Source organism: Cadophora gregata (assembly GCF_030347475.1).
Source record: "Cadophora gregata isolate MNR1 chromosome Unknown scaffold_18, whole genome shotgun sequence".
In the NCBI taxonomy this organism is placed as follows: Eukaryota; Fungi; Ascomycota; class Leotiomycetes; order Helotiales; family Ploettnerulaceae; genus Cadophora; species Cadophora gregata.
Window position 1 is genome coordinate 1,202,320 of NW_026695941.1, and position 24,519 is coordinate 1,226,838.

General features: G+C 48.4%; 7 protein-coding genes across 9 annotated transcripts; 3 read left to right on the forward strand and 4 right to left on the reverse strand.

Annotated features, from left to right (window-relative positions):
- Positions 1–120: 120 nt before the first annotated feature.
- On the forward strand, positions 121–2,519 carry ONS95_006794 (uncharacterized protein). The gene is made up of 7 exons (XM_058500270.1): positions 121–619; positions 686–973; positions 1,021–1,181; positions 1,279–1,362; positions 1,449–1,633; positions 1,690–1,998; positions 2,049–2,519. Exons 1-7 carry the CDS (start codon positions 417–419, stop codon positions 2,319–2,321), a joined length of 1,503 nt encoding a protein of 500 aa, XP_058350106.1. The 5' UTR covers positions 121–416; the 3' UTR covers positions 2,322–2,519.
- Positions 2,520–2,812: 293 nt separating this feature from the next.
- Positions 2,813–5,198, reverse strand: ONS95_006795 (uncharacterized protein). Its single transcript, XM_058500271.1, has 3 exons — positions 4,405–5,198; positions 3,706–4,291; positions 2,813–3,657 (listed from the first exon to the last, which is right to left on the reverse strand). Exons 1-3 carry the CDS (start codon positions 4,863–4,865, stop codon positions 2,959–2,961), a joined length of 1,746 nt encoding a protein of 581 aa, XP_058350107.1. The 5' UTR covers positions 4,866–5,198; the 3' UTR covers positions 2,813–2,958.
- Positions 5,199–6,153: 955 nt separating this feature from the next.
- On the reverse strand, positions 6,154–8,167 carry ONS95_006796 (uncharacterized protein). Of its 2 annotated transcripts, XM_058500273.1 has the most exons (4): positions 7,951–8,167; positions 7,578–7,865; positions 7,484–7,528; positions 6,154–7,436 (listed from the first exon to the last, which is right to left on the reverse strand). In XM_058500273.1, exons 1-4 carry the CDS (start codon positions 8,029–8,031, stop codon positions 6,300–6,302), a joined length of 1,551 nt encoding a protein of 516 aa, XP_058350109.1. In that variant the 5' UTR covers positions 8,032–8,167; the 3' UTR covers positions 6,154–6,299. The 2 variants fall into 2 exon arrangements, with proteins under 2 accessions (XP_058350109.1, XP_058350108.1); XM_058500272.1 differs by having other exon boundaries at positions 7,578–8,167.
- A 123-nt stretch (positions 8,168–8,290) lies between these two features.
- Positions 8,291–10,836, forward strand: NOP9 (Nucleolar protein 9). Its single transcript, XM_058500274.1, has one exon. The coding sequence runs from the start codon at positions 8,359–8,361 to the stop codon at positions 10,759–10,761; it is 2,403 nt and encodes an 800-aa protein (XP_058350110.1). The 5' UTR covers positions 8,291–8,358; the 3' UTR covers positions 10,762–10,836.
- An 814-nt stretch (positions 10,837–11,650) lies between these two features.
- Positions 11,651–17,438, reverse strand: ONS95_006798 (uncharacterized protein). Its single transcript, XM_058500275.1, has 16 exons — positions 17,353–17,438; positions 17,093–17,155; positions 16,633–16,900; positions 16,118–16,575; positions 15,265–15,387; positions 15,010–15,143; positions 14,767–14,960; positions 14,570–14,718; positions 14,251–14,518; positions 13,921–14,201; positions 13,732–13,872; positions 13,258–13,684; positions 13,068–13,208; positions 12,689–13,017; positions 12,338–12,641; positions 11,651–12,288 (listed from the first exon to the last, which is right to left on the reverse strand). Exons 3-16 carry the CDS (start codon positions 16,868–16,870, stop codon positions 12,035–12,037), a joined length of 3,441 nt encoding a protein of 1,146 aa, XP_058350111.1. The 5' UTR covers positions 16,871–16,900; positions 17,093–17,155; positions 17,353–17,438; the 3' UTR covers positions 11,651–12,034.
- Positions 17,439–17,675: 237 nt separating this feature from the next.
- On the reverse strand, positions 17,676–22,917 carry RNA14 (mRNA 3'-end-processing protein rna14). 2 transcript variants are annotated; one of them, XM_058500276.1, is made up of 5 exons: positions 21,886–22,917; positions 21,406–21,837; positions 20,321–21,356; positions 19,550–20,272; positions 17,676–19,166 (listed from the first exon to the last, which is right to left on the reverse strand). In XM_058500276.1, the coding sequence occupies exons 1-5, from the start codon at positions 22,687–22,689 to the stop codon at positions 19,150–19,152; spliced, it is 3,012 nt and encodes a 1,003-aa protein (XP_058350112.1). In that variant the 5' UTR covers positions 22,690–22,917; the 3' UTR covers positions 17,676–19,149. The 2 variants fall into 2 exon arrangements, with proteins under 2 accessions (XP_058350112.1, XP_058350113.1); XM_058500277.1 differs by having other exon boundaries at positions 17,676–20,272.
- Positions 22,918–23,057: 140 nt separating this feature from the next.
- ASF1 (Histone chaperone asf1) lies at positions 23,058–24,397 on the forward strand. The gene is made up of 4 exons (XM_058500278.1): positions 23,058–23,358; positions 23,412–23,451; positions 23,499–23,807; positions 23,860–24,397. The coding sequence occupies exons 1-4, from the start codon at positions 23,250–23,252 to the stop codon at positions 24,242–24,244; spliced, it is 843 nt and encodes a 280-aa protein (XP_058350114.1). The 5' UTR covers positions 23,058–23,249; the 3' UTR covers positions 24,245–24,397.
- The last annotated feature ends 122 nt before the right edge of the window (positions 24,398–24,519 follow it).

Below are 24,519 nucleotides of genomic sequence, written 5' to 3' on the forward strand. Positions count from 1 at the left end.
CATTTCCGAGCCATCGAGCCTCGGATCAAGCGCATTTCCGACGCCAATGCACCACCAGCATGTCAATCCCCCGCACCAACATGACTCGATGTCTGGGGTCCCCAACATTTTCCACCACCTCCTGGAGAACCATGGCAATCATTTTTCGTCGTCACCCCGCAGATGAATGTGGCTTTGGGCAGGTGCAGCTTCGATTTCGGAAACATACCCACCTGTCTCAAGAGATGAACGTATCGAAGAAATGCTGTTCCATGAACATATAACTCCTCTTTGCCTCTGGAGTTTCACTATTATGATCAGACCAAATCAGGTTTCAATATCGAGATACAAGATTACAAGCAACATTTGGACTTTCGTCTACCAGCACCACACGGCTTCGACTATCAATTCGACGCATCCAAGCTCCTATCGCTGCCATGGCATACTCAGGCAAAGCCGAATTGGCCACCATTGAAAACATCCACGATCACGATGATCGAAAAGAGATCCCAATAATATCCAATCTGCCCCTTTCTCTACAGAACAAAAGTCCAGAGCAGCTGGCCACATTCAAGAAAGCGATGGTCAGAAAGATTGACATGCGCTTGATGCCTATGTTGATCATTTTGTTCCTCCTCAAGTCAGTTATCTTCACTTCCTGTACCCCAAACCCCACATCAAGACAAATCTGACAGATCAAAATCAGTATCCTTGACCGCAACAACTTCACAAACGCCCGTCTTGGCGGTCTCGAAGACGACATCGGACTTACTGATCATCAATACAACACTGCTCTCATGATCATGTACGTCGGGTACTTGCTGTTCCAGTTTCCCAGCAATGTCATCCTATCACGGTTCCCACGACCGGGAATTTATCTTGGTGTGGCTGCTGTGGTATGGGGAACAGTCTCGGCCTGCATGGCTGCTGTCCATTCCTACGGCAGTGTAATCGCTATTCGCTTCTTTCTAGGCTTTGCTGAAGCCCCGTTCTTGTAAGTGCATACTAAGATGAGAGCGAGAATGGAACTGACGGATCTAGTCCTGGCGCTCTCTTGATGCTCACATCTTGGTACGTTCGGTCTGAGCTACCTTTTCGGATCGCCATCCTTTATGCAGGAAACACGCTGTCGAACTGTTTTGGTGGACTCATTGCTGCTGGTGTCTTGGGAGGCATGGAAGGCGTGCTAGGACTTCGAGCATGTAAGTTCTCCTTGGCAAAGACTTTCCACACGACAACCACTTCGATATGATCCAAATATTTCTGGCTCTATCAGCAGCTGATTGATTCATTACTTAGGGAGATGGCTCTTCATACTAGAAGGATGCGTTACGGTTGTAGTTGCATTGATTGCAGTGCTTATTCTTCCTAATTACCCCAAAAGTAAGTTTTCCTCATTCAATCTGCTCCATTTGGACCCGTTTCCCAATGTGGAAACAGAACGTTGGCTGACTTCATTTTGTGGACAGAGGCGAAATGGCTCACTGATGAGGAGCGCGAATATGCCATCTGGAGAATAGCTGACGAAGCTGCTGGTCAAGAAGACGGCGAAGATGGAGAGTCGATCTGGGTTGGTGCTATCCAAGCACTCAAGGACCCTAAAGTGTACATGTTGATCCTATTACAATTCTCTCTGCTCGTGGGCATGGCATATGTAAGTCTTCTACCTTAATTATGCCAAGATCACATTCTGACAGGCTGCAACGCTAGACGTACTTTTTCCCTTCAATCGTCAGCACACTCGGATACAACAAGGTCACCACTCTCTTACTCACAGCGCCCCCTTATGCACTAGCTTTCTTCACGTCACTCGGCAATTCTCTACACTCTGGGAAAACAAACGAACGAGCTTTCCACATCGCCTTGCCGCTCTCCATATCCATGCTGGGTAATATACTTTGCATCACGCTGACGCACACTGCTGGACGCTATGCCAGCATGTTCTTGATGACAATGGGCGTGTATTCCGCATTTAACGTTACTCTTTCCTGGGTTTCAAGCACGATCCCAAGACCAAAGGTAAGAGCCCCACAACTTTTCAAACTTGCAAAGTGGCTGACATGACGCAGTCGAAACGAGCCGCTGCGCTTGCCATGGTCAATTCCCTCGCCAATTGCACTCACCTCTTCACCAGTTACCTGTATCCAAATTCCGCAAAGCCCCGCTATATCACTGCTGGTATCACGCTTTCGCTCTTCTGTGGTCTTTGTGCCGCAACGGCGATGGTACTCCGCTTCTGGCTACGATATGAAAATCGCAAGATGGACAAGGCGGAGGCGGTTAGGACTGGTGATGAGGAAATTGTCGGTGGTAGAGAAAAGGGATTTAGGTATTTGTTGTAATGGGATGGTCCAGGTTCAGTGGAGCTTAAAATCTGGACAATGAGCTCCAGTTCTCACAGTATCCGTAGTACTTTCAAGGGAATTTGTTGAAAAGGCGAACACTTTGCCAGGTACCATTGTGACATATGTCGTCCGGAAAATCTCGAATAAGAAGGTGGTGAAGAAAGTCAACATAAACTATCCGTATATTCATTCAGGATCTACTTTACAGGTAGATTGAACATTACCGTCCCTGGCGCTGCTGGCAGAGGATGGTTTGTGCCATTTACTTAGCGAGCCAGGCAGGCTCACCCATGCACGCAACTGCACATTCTCTGTATAAATGTGCGGTAGGATTGTTAGTAGATGATGGAACAATAGATTAACCTCACTAGACTTCTCTGTCACCGTCACATTCGATCCTTGAGTGTTCTATTGCAAGCTTAAAAGTCGCTTGCCAATAGTAAGTTGACGTGCAGTGTCACCCTGTCGTCGGCAAAATAAGCGAGAATGTGCAAGTGTCAACGAGGGATAGTGGATCCAATGTATAGTTGATTCAGCCATTGCGTTCTGTAACAAAACCTCAAGCCACACTCACTTTTCCACAACAGCTGGATCATAAATCGTAAGACATGTTTGAAGCACCCAGTCTGACCCACTAAGAAACCTTCTTCAGCCTCACATAACACTGCTGTGGTGCATGTGTCAACTTATCAACTGAGCCATAACCCGAAAGTTCCGCAGGACACTTCTGCAACTCAAACGTCCACACAATCAGCGTCAGGAAGATTTTCATCTCAACATACGCCAGTCGTCTTCCATAGCAGCCTCTCGGTCCCATTCCAAACGTGAGTAGCGGACCCGCCGCACCACTGAACTCCTTTCCTCCCTTCTCGCCATCCACGAGCCATCTCTCGGGATGGAACTTCGCCATATCGGACGGATCCCATGACCCAATTCGTTCCTTGGCCGACAAGGCTGTTGGACTTCGAAGCGAGTCATCAATCTGGAAGGCTGGCGAGAAGATGCTGGGGCCGTTGCCCATGAAGAACACATCCGTTCCTTTAGGAATGATCTTTCCCAGAAGCTCGACATCTGCGGTGGCCGTACGGACGACGCCTGCTTCTGTAAGAGAACAGCGGACAATTTCTTCTTGTGTTGCGTCAAGGTATGGAATGCTGATTTTGGCGATCTCTGCAGCTGTCGGCTTCCTCTTTTCGGAAACCGCGGTGGCATGGCCAGAGAAAAGCTCAGTTCGTAGTTTATCCTGAACTTCAGGGTAATCTGCAAGGAACTTCAACGCCCAGGTTAAGGTTGTGGAGGTCGTATCGTGTGCAGCAACGACAAGTCCGAAGATCTAAACAAGTCAGCATCTTGGTTTGCTGTGAGGAATCATCAGTCGTACTTCGTCATACATGGCACGTGAATGATACATCGGTGCTCTTCCTTCCTTTTCGCATGCGCTCAATTCTCTTCTCATGATGTCGTCCATCGCGCATCTGACATCGACATCCTTTTCCCTCTTTCCCTCAAACCTGATCCTTGTCTTCTCAACTTCATCTCGAATGAGATCATCTCTGACTTTGGCATTTCTGCGATAGCTTGGGAGTTGGCGAATCAACCAATGAACGAAAACTGGATGAGGAGATGTGATGGTGATGGCTAGAGTGTCAACAAGCGAGACAATGGCTGCCATGCTAGTTGGTAGTGGCGCTTCTGGTATCTTTACTTCTTGGTTGATGCCGGTCGGAAGTTGAAGGCTCTGCATGGACGACAAACTTCTGAAAGCAGACTTGGTGGTGCTGTTGGAAATATCTGCACCAAATACAAGCGACCAAACTGCATCGAGGGCAGCATGGTACACATCACTTGGTGCCTCGAAGGCATGGCCTTGGGCAAGTCTCGCCTTCTCCTGCCACACGTCTAGCATGTCGTCACAGGCAGTATAAATGTGAGGAGCCGCGATCCCATTGAGAAAACCGGGCGTCATTCTAACCAAACTGTTAGTATGGATCCCAATTCTGGAAGCATCTCACGCCTCCAAGGTTGGAACACGTTGTCTCTACAACGTGAATGACGAAATGAAGAAATTGGATTGACTTACAGGTCCATCAGCCATCTTCGATGCTTCTTAAACTCTTCGTCATGAGACTTCATTGAAATGTGATGCTTAGGAAGCAGGCCTAAGAAGATATCGCCGAAGAAGTTCGCTCTGTCGAACTCCTTCGTTCGTCTCAACAACACATCTTGCGCCTCTTTGTAATCAGCAACCAGAACCCATGGGCGGGCAAATGGTCTCGTGAACACCTGTACGATCGGCGAATTGTGCTTGATGTTGTGCTCCACCATCCAATCCATGATCTCTTTCGTCTTGTTGACATGCTTTACCATGGGTATCACTTCGCCGAGGAGAGAGCTCGTTGCTTCCTTATTGTAGGGGATCCCTGGGATGGGCTTTGGAAGCGCTTTCTGGTATGCGAAGTAGAAAGAGACTGCGAGGCAACCAATGAGGATCCCAAAGGTTGGCAAGCTGAAGCCAAAGATAGAGAAGGGTTCAGCCATCATGAAGGTTTTGCTTGTAAGAGCAGCAGAATGACTTCAGATTCTTCTGAAAGTCTGTCTGCAATATCTAGAAGAGGACGAAAGCTGGGTAAGTAAATATATAAGAAAACGTAGCACGGGCGTAGGTTTTGTTACTCGCATCACCCTGTGAGACTCTGTGCACCCTGAGACGGGGAGCGACCAGATCCCCGTCGGCATCGATAATGACCCGTCAGCTTCTCTGGGCAGAATGGAGGGCAGCGAATGATGTCCATTCCGTCGGGCCAAAAATGGTTGTTTCGGAATAGCCTTTGTTAGTTCAACTTAGTTAGGCCCGACATCCCAGATGTTTAGTTGGCACGGAGAGTGGATAAGGCTAAGCGAGTCTCAATTCCAGGTGGTCCCTTCCGTGCGCTGCATTCTTAGCTGCTTCAAGGGTCCTTCTGGACTTTTTTCTGATATCAGAAATTAGTGACTACTCTTCATCATACCTAGGTGGGATATAATATGTTATGGCAGTGCTCCTGAAGGGTTTTGCCATAACATCTGGTGAGGTCTGTCTCTTCAGAAGCGCATGTTGTCGATCTGCCCAGAAGGTGGAATCATGTCCTCGAGTAGCTTTCCATATTGCTGTTGTCTCCAGAAGTCCACCGATGGATGGTGGTAAAAGTAAATTTCTCCACATCAGGTACAACAAATGTAGGTTTGCTTATATCTGAGAACAAGGCAACTATTTACAAGTTGAGAATTCATTTCAGCTTGCAGGGATTTCGGTTACCCCAACTCAGCTTTACCAGAACTTGACCAAGAACACGATAGCTTCACATCTGGAGTACTCCTAAATGCGACTCATAGACTTCCCAGTACAGTATGAAGCAAGCTCATTTCAATAATAGCTCGATAGCCGTACGTCGCATTGCATGCCCAACTAGTAGGTAGACTAAGGTAGTAATTACAGTCATCGCCTCATCTTCAATTCCCCACAAAACCCTCGTGTCAGCACTAAGTGCCGACGTAAACAGTATCTGATTGGCTCGGGTATGGGTATATGACAAGGGAAATAGAAATGCGGACACAATGACGAACCATGAGCTCCATTCCTGTTATGTCATCTCGCGTTCAGGGTTCTGGATTTGTTGACAAGGTTGGAAGTCGCCTGTCGCCAAACCTCGCTTCGAAGGTATGCAGACTGCGTCCCAGCTAATTGGTGGTTTGCGAGTAAAGTCCAGAGTATGGAAAGCTAGAGACCAAAGGCATACGCGAAGTCTGGAGGGGGGCGTTCTCTGTATCGGTAGCCCGGATCGCCTAACCGGCCTGAGTACGCTAGGAGAACAATTGAAAGTGCGGACGCATTTGTGAATTGTGTCGTCTATATCTATCTATGCAAATGCTGTCTAACCAAATCCAACTTCTAGAAGGGAGGGGGACATCTACTCCTCCTATTTCAAGCCCCTTCTCTCACAAACTGCCTCCAACATCCTCAATAGCCGCGACCAGCCCATCAATAGTCTCCCTCCTCGTGTCCCTATTGACCACTACCCGAAAGAAACTTCCCCGCCCTCCAGGCGCATAGTCCACCATAAAGCCCCTTGGTATCAATCTTCGTACAGTCTCACTCGTCACCCTCGTGTTCTCGTCCTTGTCATCATTTAACTTCAAGTCCCCATCCTTCGCAGCCTTCAGAAAATAAAAGCACACCTGCAAACACGGCGGTGGGTTCTCAGAAACCAAGACGAAATTGTCGTTGCGCTGGATCTTCGTAGCAAAGTACGACGCGATCTCGAATGCAGAGTCGATCTGTGCTTCGAAGCCCGAAGATCCATAATATATCCAGCTCAGCGCGAGTTTGAAGCTATCGCCACGTCGACCGCATTGCAGTGTCAAATCAGCTAGGTCCCACACTTCGCCGCTGGCATCAGATTCGTGGAAGAGATATCCTGCTGGGAGAGTATTCGCTTTATGAAATTTCCTCAAGTCGGGGCAAAGAAGGAACGAGCAAGTCATGGGCACACCCATCATTTTATGTGGGTTGACCGCGAGAGAATCCGCGAGTTCGGAGCCGTTCATTTTGTGTTTGTGGGTTGATGAGAAGATCACAGGACCACCCCAACTGCCGTCAATATGGAGCCATAGATTGTGGTTCTTGCATACAGCGGATATATCTTCAAAGGGATCGTAGGATCCCAGGACAGTTGTCCCTGCTGTGGCGTTGACGTAAAATGGCGTCCGGCTCTCATTCTTTGCTTTTGCGACAAGCTTTTCTAGTTCTGATGGGATCATGCGACCTCGACTGTCAACAGGGACGGACCAGACATTTTCACTTCCAAGACCGCACATTTGAGCAGCTTTCTCAAGTGAGTAGTGTCCATGAGCTGAGGTGAAGAGAACGAATTTGTGGTTTCCATTACCAGATGTCTTGGTTTCAGGATACAGGTTGTTTCTGGCGATGATGATGGACGTGGTGTTGGAGGCACTGCCGCCTTGCGTGCTAATGCCACCAGCATGTGGACCATTGAATCCAAACAGGTTTGCAAATGCTTTGGCTGTCGTCTTCTCGATCACTGTGAGTGCAGGAGATACTTGATATACATGAACCTGAACAATTCAGCTTGTTGGCTTCAGTATCGAGCGTAAACACTTACATTCGTGTTCAAAACGGCAAGCAAGAGCTCAGAAATAACGCCAACCTTCTGGATGTCAGTCCTGTCTCCAACAAGAGGGTATTGAGGGACATACAGCATTGGTGCTAGCATACAACTTATCCAGAAATCCCTGGTCCCAAGTATTTACACTGTATTGAAGCACTTGCTCGACAGTAGCCAGAAGTCCTTCCTTTCCTTTTCCATTTCTTGGGAGATCGACACTCATAAGCTGAGCCAGTTTCTCTGGTCTGTGATGCTCAAGAATAACTGTTCGAGGGCCGCCACCTTGAGTAGCCAGGCCATGACTCGTATGCTTGAAAGCTGCATCCTGGTCTGCAGATCTGATAAAAGGAATTATGAGAGACTGAACGGCGTTGAGCAACTGAACTGTATCAGTATGTATATGTCATGAGAGTTTTGTATAACCTTCGCCAAGAATGGGGTATATTTAAAGGACTATTGCTCACATCGTCCACCTCATCCGCTCGATTGAGGGGAGAGTTTTTGTCACCATTCTGCCTCGGTAAAGAAATGCCGTTGGAACCCATTCTAAAAGATACAAATATACAGAAATAGAAAAATCTACAACACAAAAGGAATCTAAACAAAAGGCCGCCCCATCTGATGACTTATGAAATACACTAAGAAATACTCTAAGTTTTCTTTCATGAAAGTTTATGTAAGAACGCCTCTAAATGACGAGCGATTTCGACCGTAGTGGGGAAAACCAGGGTCTTGGAGTTGGCTGTTGGTTAGATAATGCCGCAACTCACCGCCTCCATGCGGCCGCTCAAACTGTCCCGAACAAAAAAAGTTCGCGACTGCGCACAGTCAATCGCCTCCAGCACAAGAAGGAATTCTGGACCATCGACACAATGCCGAAGGAAAACAAACACAGTAGAGGGAGAAGAGACGAGAAGAAGCTAAAGCGCAAGAGGGAAAAGGGAGAAGATGAAATCCAGGACCACCACAAGAGGCAGAAGTCGCAAGACCCGGCACAAGAACTTGAGGTCGAGTTCATCGGCACAGACAATGCTGTCCCTATGGGAGATGGAATTGCAGAAGCCGGAGAGGAGGGAGGAGCTACAGAGCGTCCGTTCTATGGTATGCTCGAAGACCAGGAACAGGAATACTTCCGCCGAGCCGACGAACTACTCGAACAGAACGACTTCCCCTCCGACGAAGAACGCTCGCTCTTCCTTGCAAACGTATACCGAGAAGCTGAGGGTAAGGAGCTGAAAATCGCATGCAGTCAGTCATGTTCGAGATTAATGGAGAGATTGATCCTGCTGAGTACGGTGGAGCAGAAGAAGAAGCTGTTTGGGAAGTTCAGCGATAATTATCCGCATTTGATTCAGCATCGGTTTGCGAGTCATTGTTGCGAGACTCTTTTTATTCAGTCTGCGCCAATCGTCACGGAAGAACTCACTGCAGATACGAAGTCGAAAAAGAAGAAGGCCTCTGAGGCAGATGTGGATACGGACATGAAGGGAGAGGATGAAGAGGAATTGCTTTCTATGGAAGATCTGTTTCTACAAACCCTCGACGAATTGGAAGGACAAATGACTTTCCTCCTCACGGATCGATTCGCATCCCACACTCTCCGAGTTCTGCTCGTTATTCTTTCCGGACGAGCGCTCGAGAAGGCATCCACAAGAACACTCATGCAAAGCAAGAAGAAAGAGAAGATCTCGATTACAGGTCTCGATACCACACCCACAGAACTCTCACTCAACAAGCGTGCCGTCCCATCATCCTTCCAATTTGCCATCGAAAAGATCATTTCTGACACAATCGCCACAATGGACACAACCTTCATCCACATTTTAGCCACCCACCCAACTGGCAACCCAACCCTACAACTCCTCCTCGAGCTAGAACTCACAAACTCAAACTCCAAGAAAGGCATCAATGCCTCTGAGAAAACCATCATCTCCGCCCTCCTCCCAGACGATATCACAGATGAGAAAAGCCAATCGCAAACATTCATTAATGGTATCCTCTACGACGCCATTGGATCCCGTCTGCTCGAGACAATCTGCACATTTGCACCTGGCAGGCTATTCAAGCAAATCTACCGTACTATCTTCAAAGACCGGATCGCAGCCGTAGCCAGGAACGAAATCTCCTCTTACGTTGCCATCCGTGTCCTGAATCGTCTGAGCAAAGAAGATCTCGAAGAAGCAATTACTGCCATCATCCCTCAAATCGAAGGACTAGTCCAACGAAACAGGACCGTAATCCTCAAGACGCTCCTCGAGAGATGCCACGCCAGAGGTGCGGACACCAAGGCTCTCGTAGACGCAATAGCTGCTTCTTACGATCCAAAGACCTCAAACGTGCTCCTCAAGATGGCGTGTCTGGATGACGTCGCAGCTTTGATACTTAGCACTCAACCAGGCCAGGAAACAGCCGAACCAACACAACAAAACAAATCCACACCCTCCCAACTCCATGGCTCCCTCCTCGCCCAATCTATGCTCGCCATCCCCGGCTCACCAGCACTCCTAATCCAAAAATCCTTACTTTCCCTCCCTCCTCAAATCCTCCTCGCCATCTCGATATACACCACAACCTCTCACATCATTCAATCGGCACTCCTCCCCACCCCTTCAAACACGATGCCATTCCGGCGCAAACTTACTAATACACTCCTCTTCCCATCCGGCTCTTCAGATGAAGAAGAGACACCACCAACACTCACCCTCGCCCTCTCCCCAACCGGCTCCCACGTCCTCGATGCCCTCCTCTCCAGCACCGCCTCCCCCACATCTCTCACCGTTCCCTCAACACCGCTCTTTTCACTCACCGAGCGCATAGCCTCCATCCTGCTCTCCCACGAGAACCAACTCCGCGATAGCTGGACCGGTCGAATCGTGGTCCGCAACTGGTCACTCGATCTCTTCAAGCGACGCCGCAGCGACTGGGTCAAGAAAGTGAAAGAGGAATCCCTCGAGAAAATGCGCTCTCTGCCTGTCACGCATCCAGAAACTCAAATCCAATCCCAAACCCACGGTATCGATGACGAAGCTGCAGAGGATGAAGACGAGAAGGAGAAACCGAAGGTCTCAGCGCCAGGAATGGGCAAGAAGAACAGGAAGGATAGAAAGATGGCTAAGAATGCTGCAAAGGAGGCGGCGAAAGGACCACAGAAGAGCGCGATTCAGCTGGCGAGGGAGAAGTTTGCAAAGGCAAAGGCGGAGAAGGCAGCAGCTGGAAGTCCGAAAAGTGGGAAGGATTTCAGGACTGGGGCAAATGCTAAGCCTGTTACTGCTTGAAAGCGAGATTTAGCAGAGGGTAGATAGATACAGCTACTGAATTACTGTGATGATGAATGAATACCCAGATCTTTCAATACCCCTCTCAGCTACCTTGTTGAACTTGAGCACAGCCCTATACCTACAGACTAAAGCTCTTCCTTCTCAATTTGCGCGTCCTCCTGCATTACTCAATATTCAACATCTCAACAAACCCCCAGGTCTCAATAGTCCCAATATCTCCGATCTTCCATTCGTCTTCTAACATTCCCAGATTCTTCGTATATACACCCACCTGTTTAACAGAAACGTGCATAAACCTCTCAAACATATGTTAAAAAGCTCAAGACTCAGCCGGACAACCAGATCTCCCGTCTCCAGTCGCCATCCAATATCCTAATCTCTCATTTCATACTCTCCGGCCTTGCTCCTCCTCTCATTCTTTAGTTCGCCGTAACAAACAGTAGCTCTCTCTTTGCCATATCCTATTTGAGATCTTCGATTTTCACTTCCTCATTTCAATTTTGCTGATATGCTACTTCGCAACTCAGATAACTTCCAAGTTTCAACGCCGAGAAGCTAGTCTTACGGACATTGTCAGTAATAGATATGAAGACATGACGATCTTGTCTTTTTGTGTCTACTTGTGGTCAAGCGTAGTTTAGGTGATGAACTGATTGGGTAGTTCTGATCTAAAGGAATTAAAACGAGGAGAGCAGATTACAAGACCAAGGAATGGAAAGATATATTCTTCTGTCTGTAGTCGAGAGGTTAAAGTCTTTGAATGATTCGGTATCTAGATCCGCATATTCATAACTCAAGATTTGTATCAAGTTCAAGTGACAAAACATCAAGTTATGTATGCTCAAAATAAACACCATCAAATTGAAAGTCACTCAGTCATCGACCATTTCTTTGTAAATTCATCGCATTGTTCATCAAGTCTGTATCTAATCATCGTAGAGCTGGATTTCCAGTTCAGTATTCATCGTCGTCAGTCATCATCATCAATCATCTCCCATAAAGTTCCGCCCAGGCATCCAACTTCCATATGCCTCTATCAAAGCCCATGATACGAAGGGAATATAATACAAGTCTGCAGCCAAGCACCCATCAATCCGCCATATTCGGCCCTCGAATGAAGAGGGAATCGAGATTCGCAGGCAAGGGAAGATGTACTGACAGCCAGGGATCAAACGATCAGGAAGATGTAGGAAATAAAACAAAGCAAGAAACGAAGAAATGATGGAGCATTCGCGAATGCAAACACTCTCCAAGTCAGACGGTGAATAACTTAGATGTACCACATACCGCTGCGAATCTTCCACATGATGTCTTGTTGGTCAGGATTGCCAATTGGCAAGAGTGGAGCAGCCTCGCTGGGCATGGAGGATCCGGTCTGGGATGTACCATCGTTAGTACCCTGTCGAGCAGCTTCCGCACGACGCTCCTCGAACTTTTGACCGCCGCGAGGACCGTCAGATGCAGGAGCCGACTCGTGGGCACGAGCGCGGTTCGATGCCAAGTGGGCGTAGTAGATGGCGGGAACTGAATCATGTTAGAATAAACCAGTTTGGAAGAGGTAAAAAAAACTTACAAAGCGAGACAGGAGTCGTTGAGCGCATGTACTGATAAGAGAATTGGTAAACCATCTTCTGGAAATCGCTCACCGGAACGTTTGCCTCATCCTTCAAGACATGGTAATGAACGGGACGAGCAGTACCCTGGATAGCGGCATGGGAGCAAAGGTAGAAGTCATACTCATAGGGGTGAGTGATGTCCTTCTCTACCAAAGTACCTGGAAGGGCATTGGCATTTCGGTCGGCAGCTTGAGAGTCGCCATCTCTGGGGAAGAAGCGGATGTGATGACGCTTGGTGCAGACAGCAACAGTCCACTTGATCTGATTGGTGTTAGAAAAGCTTTCGTTGGGGAGATGGGCAGACTCACATTATTGACGGCCTCATGGTAAACCTTGCCAAGGACAGCCTTCATATCAGCGAGCTCCCGATTGATGACGTGGGAGTATTGACCCTCGGAGACACCATCACGGAAGTAGTAGATGTGTTGAGGCAAATTGCCACCGCCGACGCGCTCTACCCACTTCTTGACATAGGGAACGATCATCTGATCAAGGTTGTCCTTGGTGATCATCTCAACACGATATCCGTTGGTTTGGACGGCGGCAGCATAGCGGCAACAGTCTCTATCAAAGGACATAGTGACAGCAGCCATGGAAGCCTGTGGACTACCAGGAGCTGGGTGAGAGACATCGGCACCTTCAACATATTAGCAGAGGGGATGAGAAGTGGATGATGTTGACACATACCAATGATCATAGTTGGTCTGGTGAAGAATCCCTTGGGAGTAACAATCTTAGAGGTTGTGCCACCCAGCTTGGCATTGACCTTCATGGCGACGTTAGAGCAGTACTGTGGCTGAGCCTTGTTGACATGAGCAACATTGAGGCCTATTAATGGTCAACGATGATACAATTTGCGGAGATTTGAAAGACTTACATTGTGACATCAAGGCAAATCGACATTCAGAGTTCTTCTTCAGGCGCTCATACATGAATGAGTCGCGACCAGGCAGAACATAGAACAAGATCTGAGGAATAGCCTTGGCTTGATCACCAGTGGCTTTTCGAGCATTGGCGACCAAAGTTGGAATGTCTTCGTTACGAGACTGCTGGTAAATTACGGGGTTCTTGTTTGCAACTCGGCCGCCGTGTCCGACGTAGGTGGAGATGAAAACATTGGCGAAATTGCGAACGACCTGGTCGGAGGTGCAACCACCTAGAATGACGAATCCCCAAGAGTTGAGAGGCTCAGGGTTAGGAAGTAGGAACTTCTTACCACGAAGATCCCAGCGTCCTTGAGTACCAGGGTTGAGCTTAGCTCTGTCAAATTGGATTTCGGGATTTGGGAGAACCCGAGCTTGTGTCTGTGAAGGGTTAGTAGTTTTCAATACCATCGAGTAATTCTACGTACAACTGTCATATTGGGATCAACCTTGACACCGTATTCCTGAAGGTACGGATCCTGGTTCCACTGCAACATATTAATTCCATGGATGATGGATTCAACGCGATGTCTTGGGCGAGTAACGGCGAATTTGATCATGTTGGAGGTCTGGGCTTGTTAATCGCTGTATTGTGCAGTTGGTGGGAAATTTCTTACCTGTTCAGGAGACAGCTTGAAGTTGTATCGCTGATTGGGAGACAGGGTGCAAAGTTCCATGGGAAACATGCCAGCACGGTCGGTGACAATCAACGGAAGCCACCAGTATTGGAGCTCGATGTTATAGGTTCGCTTGAAGTACTCAAAGACCGTAACCTCATGCTCATTGCCAGTGTTGCGATCTCTCAACTTGAAGTGACTGTTCTTGGCATGAGCACCAGTCTTAGAGAATGCCTCGCCCTTCTCAAAGGTAAACTTCTTGATGGAGTACTCCTTCTTGTCTATTCAAAAGTTAGTCATAGGTCCTGAACACCTATGGGAATCGCTTACCATCACCCTTGCCACGGTGCTTGACAATAAACTTCAACTTGACAAACTTAGACAAGTTCTTGAAGTCCTCGGACTTGGTCCATCCGCCCTTTCCATCCTTAACTGGGAGGAGCAGATCACGGAAAACCGTATAGGACAAGGCCCGATTGCGCTGGCTGCAGTAGTTGCGAGCAGCTTGATGAACATCCTGGGCAGCCCAGAAAGTGCCATTGGCAACATCAACGTTTACGGCTAAGCCAGTACCGGGAGCCCCAATGGAAGCAGCGGGCTGGAGATATTGGTCAGTCATGCAGATAATAGGGGATGGGGGCGTTCTTACGCTGCAAAGGCGGATGGAAGCATAGACACCCTTCATAGCAACGACAACATTGTCCAACTGATGACTGGTGGTACCACGGCTGAAGAAGCTACGCTTGATCATGGTGTATTGCTCAGAAGGACCTTGGCGCATGCAGTGGTCAAGGAAGGCTATTTAAGGTCAGCTGGTGATTAATACAGGGGGTCGGGATGCCTTACTGATAGCTTCCAAGACGGACTTATCGAAAGGAATTTGCTTGTTGAGATAGCTACCGATCACAGCCATACGAATCTGGGTGGTTGGACGAATGATCACATAGACTTCATCAGCCGGCTTGTCAGGGCGAGGAGCACGACCCTTCTCAACATCAAAGTTGACTTTGATGCGTTGCTCTCCAATACGGTACTTGGACCTGTGAAAGTTAGAAAGTGAAGAGATGATTAGAGGACTACAGGACTCACCAGGCAAGCTTGTTACCATCCCAGAGAATGCGGGCACCTGGGGGAAAGACTTGGCGAAGACGGTCCTGAACAGCTCGAGACTTCCAGACAGCCATGATCTTGCCACGCTTTTCAGCGCCATTGCCTATGTTGATCTAAGGCCCAAGTTAGCATTGGATTGATGTGAGTGTATTCCGGCGGAGATGAGGTAAGGCAAAGCTAAATCTGTATGGGCAGAAGAGAAGGTGAGGTGGAGACAGAATAGATTGAACTTACATCATATTGATGAATATCACCTTTGATCCAATCAAGGACCTTGTATTGGTTGACCTGGATGTTGACAGCTCTACCAGTAGTGTTGTAGCCCGGACGGTAAGGCAACTCGCTCTCAAATTTGTACTGCGGTTGGTCGTCAGCATCGAATGTAGGTCGGTAGGTCTGAAAAACGTCCATATTGACGATGGGGGTAAGGGGATGTTGAGATGAAGGTAGTAGAAATGAGGAGATAGATATGAAAGAAGAGTGATGTTTGGTGAAGAACTCAAAATTAACAGCTGAAAATTCAACTGGATGAGAGAGACTTTGATATGATTATTTCTTATTGTGTTGATGTTTTGTGTAAAAGTTTGGAAGGCAAAGAAAGAAGTGGAAGATTTGTTGTGTTGTTGTTTGGAAGAGGAGGAGTTAGTGGGAAATCAGGGGGTTTTTATAGGCGTTGGGAGGAGGAAGAGAACGATGGGAATGCTTCAAACAGCCACTAAGGTAGCGTGCGGGGTACTCTGCGAATGGATTGGTTGTTGGATTGAATTGGGAAGGAACGGTGGAGAAGAAAAGGGGAGAAGAGAGTGATGGTTGCGATGGAATAGTGAATGAAGAAGAATGAAGTTGATTGAAGTTGAAGAAGTTGGAGCATGGAGCAGGAGACCGCAGCAGCTGAAGCCAAGCAGACCAAATCCAATGAGCAGGCTCCATAAGTCCAACAAGATCTGACACAACTTCATACCCCAAACACTCCGAGATGTATTGACTTCATCTACTGGAGAAGAGTCTCTTTATACATCTCAATCACAACGACCGAAGGGTAAATAATGAAAAAACTTCCTTCAAATACAGAAAGTGAAAAACATACCTCGGGGCCCTCAAGCTGATAAGCATCAGGCGGGAGCTCAATACGAGTATTGGTGATGACCTTCTCCTTGGGAGCAATAGGACGAGCAGGATCGAAGCCCATGCTGGGACCGAATGGGTTTGGGCCACGTTGAACTTGAGGACCGCCAGAGCCTTGTGGTTGAGAAGGACCTTGCTGCATCATTTGCTGCTGAGGTTGAGCTTGGTACTGCTGTGGTGGACCTCGCTGCATTGACTGCTGAGGAGTACCCTGCTGGGAGTTGTTACGGCCCGGAGTGTTTGGCTGGCTACCTTGTGGTGTGTTGCGACCCGGTGTGCCTGGTTGACCTACGTATCCTGCTTGCATCAGCATCGGGGAGCCTCTAGGAGAACCTTGAGACATTCCACTCTGCATCTGCAATTGCGGGATTCGCGGGGACAACAAAGGAGTACCGAGGGGAGTACCTTGATTGGAGCCACCTCGAAGCCAGTCAGTAAAGATTCAGGTTGTCAGAAGAGGTGTTCGAAGGGAGTTACCTTGGTTTGGGCCTTGAAATCCAGGAGTGGGACCTTGAAAGCCACTTGAGTTTCTGCTATGCTCGCCAGGACCGTCAAAACCACCGGAGCGGGGCTTTGGCGGCGGCATGGTCGAAGCATTGATAGGACCTTGCGGTTGATACTGGTGATATTGTTGGGGTGGTCCGCCTTGGTATTGACTATTGTTACCACGACCGTTGCCGTCACCAGCACGCTGGCGACCTGCACCTCCGGCCATGGTTACTTGGACTCCTGTCTGGGTAGACTTCTGTCAAGGCAAAATGTTAGCACAGTGTCAAGCAGAGGGTTCAACAGTGTCGCTGAGTATGGGGCTCCTCCACTGACAGCTTGACAAGATTCTCTTCAAAAGAGTTCGAGAAGCAATGTTTGCCATGGTAGAGCCGAAGGTGGATAGGGGTTAGGCAAGGTTGGAGTGAGGGAAGATGGATGGGAAACTTACGGTGGGTATTCAGTGCTTTGCTGTGCTTACACGATAAGGACAACGCGATTTTGGGACACAGACCTGCGATCAATCGGTGGTTAGCAGGCTGTCCTTTACGTGCTTGTGTCCCCAGCCCCAGGAGCTCAAAACTCTTGCTACGCGTTGAAGCAAACCAAGATCAAGATCGAAAGAGAGGCTGGAGCCATCACCAACCAGACAAGTCGCTCAACAGCCATGAATCTATGGCAACGAGGAGGAGAAGGGGGTAAATGACTTACTCAAAGGACTGCGAAGAGATGTTCGATGCGAGATCGACGAGATCGGTACAAGATGTCACGGAATATGGGGAGAGAAGAAGGTGGGGATTGCGGTTGAGGAGGAGAAAAGGAGAGACTGTGCGAAGGAGAAAGGGACGAAGGTTTTGCATGCAGCCTTGGCGCTAGTGCACGTTTTTGGGTTCCTGCCTGTTTTGTTGACGTTGCGCCGAAATGGGGAATAAGTGGGGATGTCACGATCACGTGAGAGAGTAGGCGAGGATGCAGATGGTTGGGACGAAGGAAGGTTAAGGGATAGGTAGGACGAGGCGGGCCTTGTACTTGAGGCCTTGTGATAGAACTATAGACTTTAATCCAATCCAAATACAATTACATTGTCCCATAGCGCACTTGAGCATGTCTACCGCGGTGTTTACACGTTCCTTGCTGTTGCAGAATTGCTGTAAACACACCTCTACCTAGCCCAGCAGCGCAGAGTGTTCCGGACATAGCAAGATATGATCCATTCTCAACCCCAAATTGCTACAGTATCCAAAGAACGAAGAGTCGCTTTGATACATGCCGAGCTTCCCAAAGTGGACAGTGTCGGCATTAGCTTCGTCTTCCAAGTCGCTCAATCACTTGCCAGAAGAAGAAGCAGACTTCTGCTGCGGGGCCTCGACTTTGAAACAAGCCAGAGACATGACGCGTCTAATATCCATACTCAGAGGTTTTGCTGTTGGGACGTTTTTGGAGCAGATGGTTTGAATTGTATTGCGTGTGGCAACGTGGCGTTGGAGGCAGCGATGAAACAGCAAGATAAATAAATGTGTACATACATCTGCTCACGCGAGACCCAATAGATGAGCCAACCTTGTGGAGTCAAGGTTGGCCGTAATGTACCATATCTGGAAACGGCCATACATGAATCAAAGGCAACGTCCTCGGATTGATCAGCCGACTGACTGAAACATCCCAAATCCTCTCTCGACTTGATACTTCAGTATCCGAGGCTGAACACGAGCTCCAGCATTGACCGAGTAGTAGGAGATTCTACACGCTAAGATCGTTCCCTTCTTCCATTACAGAGCTGGAATGAAACAGTTTCAAGTGCAGCTTGCTCTGGAGATAACAATTTGTTTGGTATTGGATGAAAATTAGCCAGCAAGCAAAGCCAAATCACAAGCGATCAAGCAGGCATTTCAGATCAAATTAAACGAGGACGGCAACGCAAACGACAAGCAAAGCAGCTAGAAAGCAGGTGAAAGATCAGAACAAGAGTAAGACGATAAGGACGTAAAATAAGTACGATGGAGAGCAATGAACGACAGGAAAAACATCCAGTAGCAAAAAGCTGGATTGAATTATTACACCTCGCGGCAGATCCATCCCTTTCTGCAGGGCCTCTATGATACATTTTGCTTTCCCTGCATCATGACTACCAACCAGAACGCCATGCATCGATCATCAAGACTGTTTTTGGTACGCTGTAAACAGTATGCTCCATTGCCACGTGGACTTCAGCCATTTAAAATTTGTCATGCATGCGGAAATAGACGGGACGTAAGGAGTTGAAGTAAACCCCCTTCCCAATGCGTTTCCCGCGTCTCCATTCATAAATCCCACCTCATCGCGCTGACCACCCCTATAATACAAGCAAGCATTATTCCAAAAAGCTTGCCCTTGCATGTCAATCCCTGCCATTATCTTCACCCTGCCCTGGTATGTGTTAATATAGTACATTGCAATCGTCGGCTGACGGAGGAAGAATCGAAATGTAGCTGGACAGCTATTCGAAAGATTCAAATTGACGTGATTGTCTTATCGACCGTAATATCCTGATTGCGAACCAAAGTTAGCAAGAATATTCCAACCAGCTTCAATCAATACCAGCTAACCGCAGGCAACAAGCGAGGAGGGGCAGCAGGCGTCCTATTACCAGTTCCAAACTCAACTCCGTAATAGTCACCAGATCTAACTTGCTCTGATGTTACGTACGTCGGTTGAATACTTGGCTGGGATGAATATTCAGGAGCCCTTCCTCCATAACCCTGCCAGCCCTTGGGACCGCCATAGTTAGGAATAGGAGAGCCACGATAGTCTGGATTGTGGTAGGCATTACTGTTGCCATTCCATTCCACTGGAGTGTATACTGCTTGGACCTGCTGTGTCTGTGGTTGTTTCTGGGGCTTTGGGATTGCGATATAGGAAGGATTATTACCATATCGTTGTGGAGGCGGTGCTTGAGACTCCTCTTTTGCTTGCTTCCACGTGTTGTAGTCCGGCACTATTGCGTTCTGGAGGAGTCGCACCAGAGCCTCTGGTTTAAACTTGGTGGCTGAGTAGAGCTCAGCTCTCGGGATGATGCTAAGCAAGAATGTGATATCTCGAGGTACTACGAATGGGGGAGCATTCCAAGATGGGGTGCCTTGCTGGAGACGCTTCTGTTGATCGAGTCGACGTCCAGCTGCACCTTTTAGCGGAGACTCGCCACGAGCAAGCTTACGAGGTCGATTTAGGTCATTGTCCTGATCATCGCCTTGGAAGGGCCGCTTTGGTGAATTTGTTGTTTGGATGTAGTGCGGTCTGGGACTTCGACTTGCCTCCTGAGCGTATTGAGGCCGAGGGCTGACCTGCATAACAGGCTGTGGTTGTTCGATAGATTGCATAACTCCCTTTGGGCGTGCCTGTGTCGCTGGTGAGACGATTAAACGAATGCCAGTGGGTTCGAAGCCCTCTCCACTATATCTTGCAGCGAATTGAGACAACTTCGGATCGTCAGGATAAATCTCTGCCATCCTTTGCTCCAGCTTGGCAATCTGTGACAACTCCCCGTACTGTGATTCGTACTTGTGAAAATATGCGTAGAGTGCCTTTGCCTTGGCTGCCATTTCTGGCTTCTGGGTCAACCGGCTCACTACTGTTTGAAATGTGACTCGCGCATCTAAATGAAATTAGTATCTCAAACCTGCAAAGGAAGGTAGGGACTTACTTGTAGTATCTCCGATTGACAGTAAATGCTTGAGGTATTCCAAAGTAAAGCCTGCATCTTCGGGAAAGAGTTTGGCTCCTCGCTCGAAGATTTTCGTGCCGGCCGGATCTTTATAGACGTGGTGCTCAATCAAAGCAGCCGCAACATAAACATCGCTTGTGAGCTTTCCGCGTCCTCGGGCATCGGCAAAAACTTTTCTTGACCCTCCAACAGCATCTTTCCCTGAGTCTTTGGGAGATCCCTTTCCTTGGACGCGACGCATGGCTCTCATAAGCGCAATCCACGTAAATGAGATTGTACGAGAAAGAAGCTCGGTCTGCTGTGCATAGCTCTCTTGGACAACCTTGCGTCGAGCAGCTTTGGCAGCCTCTTGATACTGTGTGTCGGCATCGTTGTCTTCATCGTCGTCTGCTTTGGTGATAGCTCTGATGGAAGCATCAATGTCGTCAACATAAGGAGTCTCCTCGACCTTTTTCAACTCCGCAGCCTCTTGAGTCTTGACTTGTTTTGCCATTTCGTACAGCGTATCCAAGAGCTTGTCGAAAGGCGCACGCACAATCGCACCACGCTCTGCCAAGCTCTTGTCAGAATCGCCTGTTGATAGTGTTGACTCGAGACGATCTGCTTTCTTGAAGGCCATCAAGCAACTCTCCGGATTGGCCTGGAAACCGTCATTCAAGAACGTGTCTCCATCCTTCTCCATGCCATTGTTAAAGCACCAATCTGCCGCATCGACCCAGATCTCTGGCCAGAACCTCAAGGCCATGACTGCTTGCTTGTAAACGTACAAGACTCGCTGCTTGTAAGTTTCGGGTTCTTCATCTTTCAGTACCAAAGGATCTTCTTGCTCCCACGAGATCCAGCCCTTCCATAATTGGACCTGCATTTGATATTCTTGGTCGCCCTCAAATCCAGGAGCAGGAGGTAATTTAGGGAGGGTCGTTCTTACGAGTCCACGAGTGATGGTCTCCAAAGCTGTATTCGCGCTTCGTGCAGACATATACGACGGGGACTTCTCTTGCAAAAATTTACGACCCTATACAACGTTAGCAAGGCACAGATGGGCTGGTGTTTCTACAACTTACAGTTATCTTGTTAAGACTCATCTCGAACTGATCATACTCTTTCCATAAGCCGTTCAACGAAGACATCGGGACATTGACGGCACGCTGGTAAGCTTTACGAAGCTGGTCCATCTTCTGTTGGTCCTGCCAGCTGCTCCCTCCAATCTGACCTGGGGCTCCCCGAACAAATTGGATATACTCTTGCCATAATTTGCCAGAGTCTTTGTCAATGCCGATGTTAGCCAGGACAAAATCGTAGGATTGAGAAACTGTGGCTCGCGCAGTTCCCGTGGCATCGTTCATAAGATCATTCCTCCGTCGAATATAGTTCAGATACACAAGCCAAAGTTGGACATCGGCGACAGTCAGCAGAGATCTACCAAATATGTTTTCGGCGGCAGTGAAGTTATCGTTTTCCAATTCCATTTCGGCATATGCGGCCCAGATTTCGGCCTTTCCTATATCAGTGGATATTTCTTCCAAGGAAACCGGATCACTTACAGCTTGAGGAAATACTTTCAAGAACCGTTCATATACTGCACGCGCATCATCAAGCTTATTACGCTTCCGATGTTCATCGATCAATGCCATCCAAGCTTGCATATCTCCTCGTGGATCCTCCTTTATGCGATCCTCAAGTATACCAATTCTGTCATGAGGAAGGCGAGCCTTTGGAAGAGACACATCTTGTGCCGGAGCTGCAGAGGTCAGTACCTGTGCTGCTGGAGCTGGTACAGAAGTAGCTCCAGTAACACTTGTGTTCACGGGAAGATTGAATGAAGATTGCGCAGCCGTTGAATCACCTTGATCCTCGGGAGTTGTTGGCAAATCTTGCGGAGTGACAGAGTTGTGGAGTGGAGAAGGGGAAAGTGCTCGAGAAGAGCTGTTAATTGCTGCTGGCTGTAAGCCTCCCGCGGCCTGCACTGGTGTTGCTGCATCGTACTCTTCATCTGAATCGTCGGCAATAAATCCTCCCACAGTTTTCGGTTTCCGAGTTGAGCCTCTCGAGCTTGATCTCGATTCTACTTCACCTGCGGCGACAGAGATTGCAGGAAGTGAAGAAAGAGAAGCTGGGTCATATTCGCCACCATCTGATTCCGCAGCAGATCCTGAAGGAGATAAAGCACGAAGAACTTGGTCATCTGCAACATTTTCTCTTTTGACATCTTGATCGTTTGTATGCTCAGTATTTGAAGGTAGCTCGCCCTCTGCGGCTCCATTTGCGCCCTCATCTTCCCAAGCCATGCTATCTTGCCCCGCCTGCATTTGATGCAAGAGAGCTATCTCTGCATCTTCCTCCGCCATTGTAAAGATTGTATATTTGTTGATGGGAACTTGAAAAGAACGGAAGGATTTGAAGGATTCTGGATAGTCGCGTGTCAGCTTTCTGATGAGTTCTTTGCGCAAAGGGAGGAAGGACCTCTAAATGAAAGGGAGTGGCAGAAGTGCGCTTTGGATGATGTAGTACTGGCGACGCGAAAGAAACAAAGATGTCAAGACTTCGCGATGGTCTTGGTGATGTTGTGTCGAGTTGGAGGAGAATCGAATTGTCTTCCCAGCCTTGAAGCATCATCCTTCAAAGAGAAATCTGCCCAAACCAGAAGCGTCTTAGCACACACGTGACTCTCTTTATTGAATTTCGGCTGCCAAGGCTGGAAAGCGCGGTCAGGACGCGATCTCTTGACCAGCAACTTCATCCTTCTCGCGTCCTTCTCAAACAAAAACACCCCTCTATCCACCCCTTCTCCGAATACCCTATTTAAGGCTTTTGCACTGCCCAAGCTTGAGCTACTTTTGGTCTTCTTTACAACTACACACAACAACTATCAACATCGCACCGATAACAACAAGACCCGATCTTCAAGATGTCTGTCGTATCTCTCTTGGGCGTCAACGTCCTCAACAACCCAGCCAAGTTTGGTGACTCTTACGAATTTGAGATCACCTTTGAATGCCTAGAACCACTCCAGAAGGGTAGGTTGCACTGCATGTGCACAAGAAAACCGAGTGCTAAGACCTCTTCGCAGATCTTGAATGGAAATTGACCTACGTTGGATCTGCTACCTCGTACGCATTACACATTCCCAAAACCAAAAACCATCTAACAATACCAGCGATGAACATGATCAAGAACTCGACTCCCTCCTTGTCGGCCCTATCCCAGTTGGCGTAAACAAGTTCATTTTCGAGGCAGATCCACCCAATACAAGCCGCATTCCTGATGCCGAAATCCTTGGTGTTACTGTTATACTCCTAACCTGCGCCTACGATGGCAGGGAATTTGTTCGCGTCGGATACTACGTCAACAATGAGTATGATTCTGAGGAGCTCAATGCCGATCCCCCAGCCAAGCCCATTCTGGAGAAGGTGCGCCGCAACGTACTGGCAGAGAAGCCAAGAGTCACCCGATTCGCTATCAAATGGTATGTTAGGCAGCAGCAGTGAACGCCTGTCATAAACTAACAGTTTATTTAGGGATTCCGAGGCATCTGCCCCAGCCGAATTCCCACCTGAGCAACCCGAGGCCGACTTAGTCGCTGATGGAGATCGATATGGTGCAGAGGAGGCCGAGGATGAGGAGGAAGAAGCTGTAGAGGGTGGCGAGGCGGCTGCTGCTGATCCAGATGCCATGGTTGACGATTCTGAGATGGCTGGAGCCGAGGGTGATGCCGCGATTGAGGAATCTGATGACGGAAGCGAGGATCTTGAGGCCGAGAGCAGCGGAAGTGAGGATGAGGAGCTCGAGGAGGAAGAAGAGGGCGCTGGTGAGGGTGACGCCGATATGGAAATGGATGGTGTCGAGAAGCCCCACGCAAACGGTGCTGTTCCTGTTCAAGCTGACGCTGTTATGGCTCACTGATTTCTATACCCCATGACTTTACAAGCAGCAAGCAGCATACTTCGTTTAGATTTCGTTAAGGGAGGGATGGAGTTTCGACGAATGCCTTATGGATGGATGAAGAGTGGACAATGCAGATGACACGGAATAAATGATGATTACAATGCATGCACGTTACCACACTCTCATGCTCTTTTCTGACTCGTCCCTTCACCTGTGGATCGTGTCCGACCTCCCCTCCCCAACCCTCACTCCCAACCCTTCCGATTTGAAGAGAGTACGCGAAGCGTAACCCA

Coding starts and splice junctions, on each gene's coding strand:
- ONS95_006794 (XM_058500270.1), top strand. CDS start 417: ATGGCATACTCAGGCAAAGCCGAATTGGCCACCATTGAAAACATCCAC. Junction 974..1,020: donor TTTGCTGAAGCCCCGTTCTT/GTAAGTGCATAC, acceptor TGACGGATCTAG/TCCTGGCGCTCTCTTGATGC. Junction 1,634..1,689: donor TGCTCGTGGGCATGGCATAT/GTAAGTCTTCTA, acceptor CTGCAACGCTAG/ACGTACTTTTTCCCTTCAAT.
- ONS95_006795 (XM_058500271.1), bottom strand. CDS start 4,865: ATGATGGCTGAACCCTTCTCTATCTTTGGCTTCAGCTTGCCAACCTTT. Junction 4,292..4,404: donor CGAAGATGGCTGATGGACCT/GTAAGTCAATCC, acceptor CAGTTTGGTTAG/AATGACGCCCGGTTTTCTCA. Junction 3,658..3,705: donor CACGTGCCATGTATGACGAA/GTACGACTGATG, acceptor TGACTTGTTTAG/ATCTTCGGACTTGTCGTTGC.
- ONS95_006796 (XM_058500273.1), bottom strand. CDS start 8,031: ATGGGTTCCAACGGCATTTCTTTACCGAGGCAGAATGGTGACAAAAAC. Junction 7,866..7,950: donor GAGCGGATGAGGTGGACGAT/GTGAGCAATAGT, acceptor GATACAGTTCAG/TTGCTCAACGCCGTTCAGTC. Junction 7,437..7,483: donor TTGCCGTTTTGAACACGAAT/GTAAGTGTTTAC, acceptor TGAATTGTTCAG/GTTCATGTATATCAAGTATC.
- NOP9 (XM_058500274.1), top strand. CDS start 8,359: ATGCCGAAGGAAAACAAACACAGTAGAGGGAGAAGAGACGAGAAGAAG.
- ONS95_006798 (XM_058500275.1), bottom strand. CDS start 16,870: ATGGCCGGAGGTGCAGGTCGCCAGCGTGCTGGTGACGGCAACGGTCGT. Junction 16,576..16,632: donor ATTTCAAGGCCCAAACCAAG/GTAACTCCCTTC, acceptor ACTGGCTTCGAG/GTGGCTCCAATCAAGGTACT. Junction 15,144..15,264: donor GTGATATTCATCAATATGAT/GTAAGTTCAATC, acceptor CTTGGGCCTTAG/ATCAACATAGGCAATGGCGC.
- RNA14 (XM_058500277.1), bottom strand. CDS start 22,689: ATGGCGGAGGAAGATGCAGAGATAGCTCTCTTGCATCAAATGCAGGCG. Junction 21,357..21,405: donor TGAGTCTTAACAAGATAACT/GTAAGTTGTAGA, acceptor AACGTTGTATAG/GGTCGTAAATTTTTGCAAGA. Junction 20,273..20,320: donor GTCAATCGGAGATACTACAA/GTAAGTCCCTAC, acceptor AATTTCATTTAG/ATGCGCGAGTCACATTTCAA.
- ASF1 (XM_058500278.1), top strand. CDS start 23,250: ATGTCTGTCGTATCTCTCTTGGGCGTCAACGTCCTCAACAACCCAGCC. Junction 23,359..23,411: donor CCTAGAACCACTCCAGAAGG/GTAGGTTGCACT, acceptor ACCTCTTCGCAG/ATCTTGAATGGAAATTGACC. Junction 23,452..23,498: donor TACGTTGGATCTGCTACCTC/GTACGCATTACA, acceptor TAACAATACCAG/CGATGAACATGATCAAGAAC.